General features: G+C 42.7%; 1 protein-coding gene across 1 annotated transcript; it reads left to right on the top strand.

Moving 5' to 3' along the window:
• Positions 1-284: 284 nt before the first annotated feature.
• On the top strand, positions 285-890 carry AK88_05660 (uncharacterized protein; the record flags this gene model as incomplete). Its single annotated transcript, XM_012483262.1, has 1 exon — positions 285-890. The coding sequence occupies one exon, from the start codon at positions 285-287 to the stop codon at positions 888-890; it is 606 nt and encodes a 201-aa protein (XP_012338685.1).
• Positions 891-1,785: the final 895 nt, after the last annotated feature.

Genomic DNA, 1,785 nt, shown 5'->3' with positions numbered 1-1,785 from the left:
CGTGAAATAGCAAAAAGGAGAAAGAACCAAAAAACAAAAAAAAAAAAAAAAAAAAAAAAAAAAAAAAAAAAAAAAAAAAAAAAAAAAAAAAAGAATAAACGAAATTTATCACAGCGTAACAGTCACTGTGTCCAACGGAAGTGTATAATAAACATAGGACAATAGATTACATTTTTTTTTTATCACCTTGCAGGAAGATGTACATAATTAGGGTTACCGCTTTGGCGGTACTCCTGGTATGCTGTAACACACATGGGAAAAGTATTTTGCGCAAAAGGAAAATTATGTATGGTTCTTCCCATTTGTTAAATACCCCCGATGATGAAACGAGCAAGTACCCGTCCCCGGACAATTTAAAAGTAAAGGAACCGCACAGCAGCAACGAACACGGTGTGTATATCAAGGGTAGCATGAATAATGTGAAGGACGTGAAAAATGGGTCGTTCATTCTTTTAAGTGAGAAGATGAAAGATAGCTCCTCTGACGAGGAGGATGAGGGGGACGATGGCCACGACAATGGTGACCATGGGAATAACAACGACAGTTCACATAACAATGGCGACGACAGCAGCGACAGCGATCACCACGATGAGGCAGACCACGACGAAGGTGAGCACGATCATTCGCACGACGATGACGGGTCCGACGAGAACGGGAACAACAACAATAACAACAACAACAACAATAACAACAACAACAACAATAACAATAATAATAACAATAATAATAACAACAACATGAACGGCAACGGTGCGTCCACGGCCCTTCCTCCTCCACCACCACCTGTGATGCATCACCCCCCACCTCCCCCCTCGACCCCGTCGGGCATCGTGGGGCACGTCGTGTCCAACGTCCTCACCGCTGGATTGAAGTTGTTTGGCGTGCCGTAAGCCCCCTGCATTTGTGACGAAGCGCGTGTGTTGCATGTGCTGTGCCGTGTGTACCTTGTCGCGTGCCTGCTTTAACCATACGACTTTTTTTAAGGTTTTTAATTTTTTTAACAAATCCCGTCGCATGAATATGGCCTTAAAATGACACACACATGAACATGTAAATTCATACGTAACAAAATTGTTGCGATCGTGCTTTCATTTTTGTGAACGCTTCCTCCCCCTTTTGGTGCAAAATTTTGTTCTGTTCGTTTTAAGCTTTATGAGGAGCGAATAGTTGTTTTTCCCTTTGTCACCAACTCGCTAAGTATATGTTGTTTACACGAAGGTGAACAGGGGTTCACATAAAGTGTGCACCCGGTTTAGTTCTGTTCTAAACTGGGGCTTTATATATTTGCGAATGTGTAACGTGCACCCGTGCCGAGCATAGACAGCTGAACAATTATCATTGTGAAACGACAAGGGTGCTTGTACAAATTTGAATTGGATGAAGGACTTGTATTCTAGCGACGGGATACACAACTGTGTGTGACACATGGTTGGAAGGCATTATTTATATGAGCGATTCGCGACAACGTGCTGCACACGGATGTTACCCCTTTCACCTGACGACACACAACTGTGGCCGTGATGTGCGCCTTTTTTTTTTTTTTTTTTTTTTTTGGAGAAAATGTATCTTTCTCTGTTACCCTTTTATTTACCTATTTGTTAACATGATTAGGGTTCAGATACAAATACGGTGCGCTTGCAGCGACGCGACAGCGGCACGTCGTTATTGTTTGTACCCCCAGCACGGTTTTATTTATTTCTTCCACGGCGCGGTGGCTACATGTTAGTGACTGGTCTACCATACCTGAACCTTGTAGCGACGCTTTAACGATGCTGTACAATTTGT

This window comes from Plasmodium fragile (assembly GCF_000956335.1).
Source record: "Plasmodium fragile strain nilgiri unplaced genomic scaffold supercont1.210, whole genome shotgun sequence".
NCBI classification, from domain to species: domain Eukaryota; phylum Apicomplexa; class Aconoidasida; order Haemosporida; family Plasmodiidae; genus Plasmodium; species Plasmodium fragile.
This window is presented reverse-complemented; position numbering and strand designations above follow the sequence as displayed.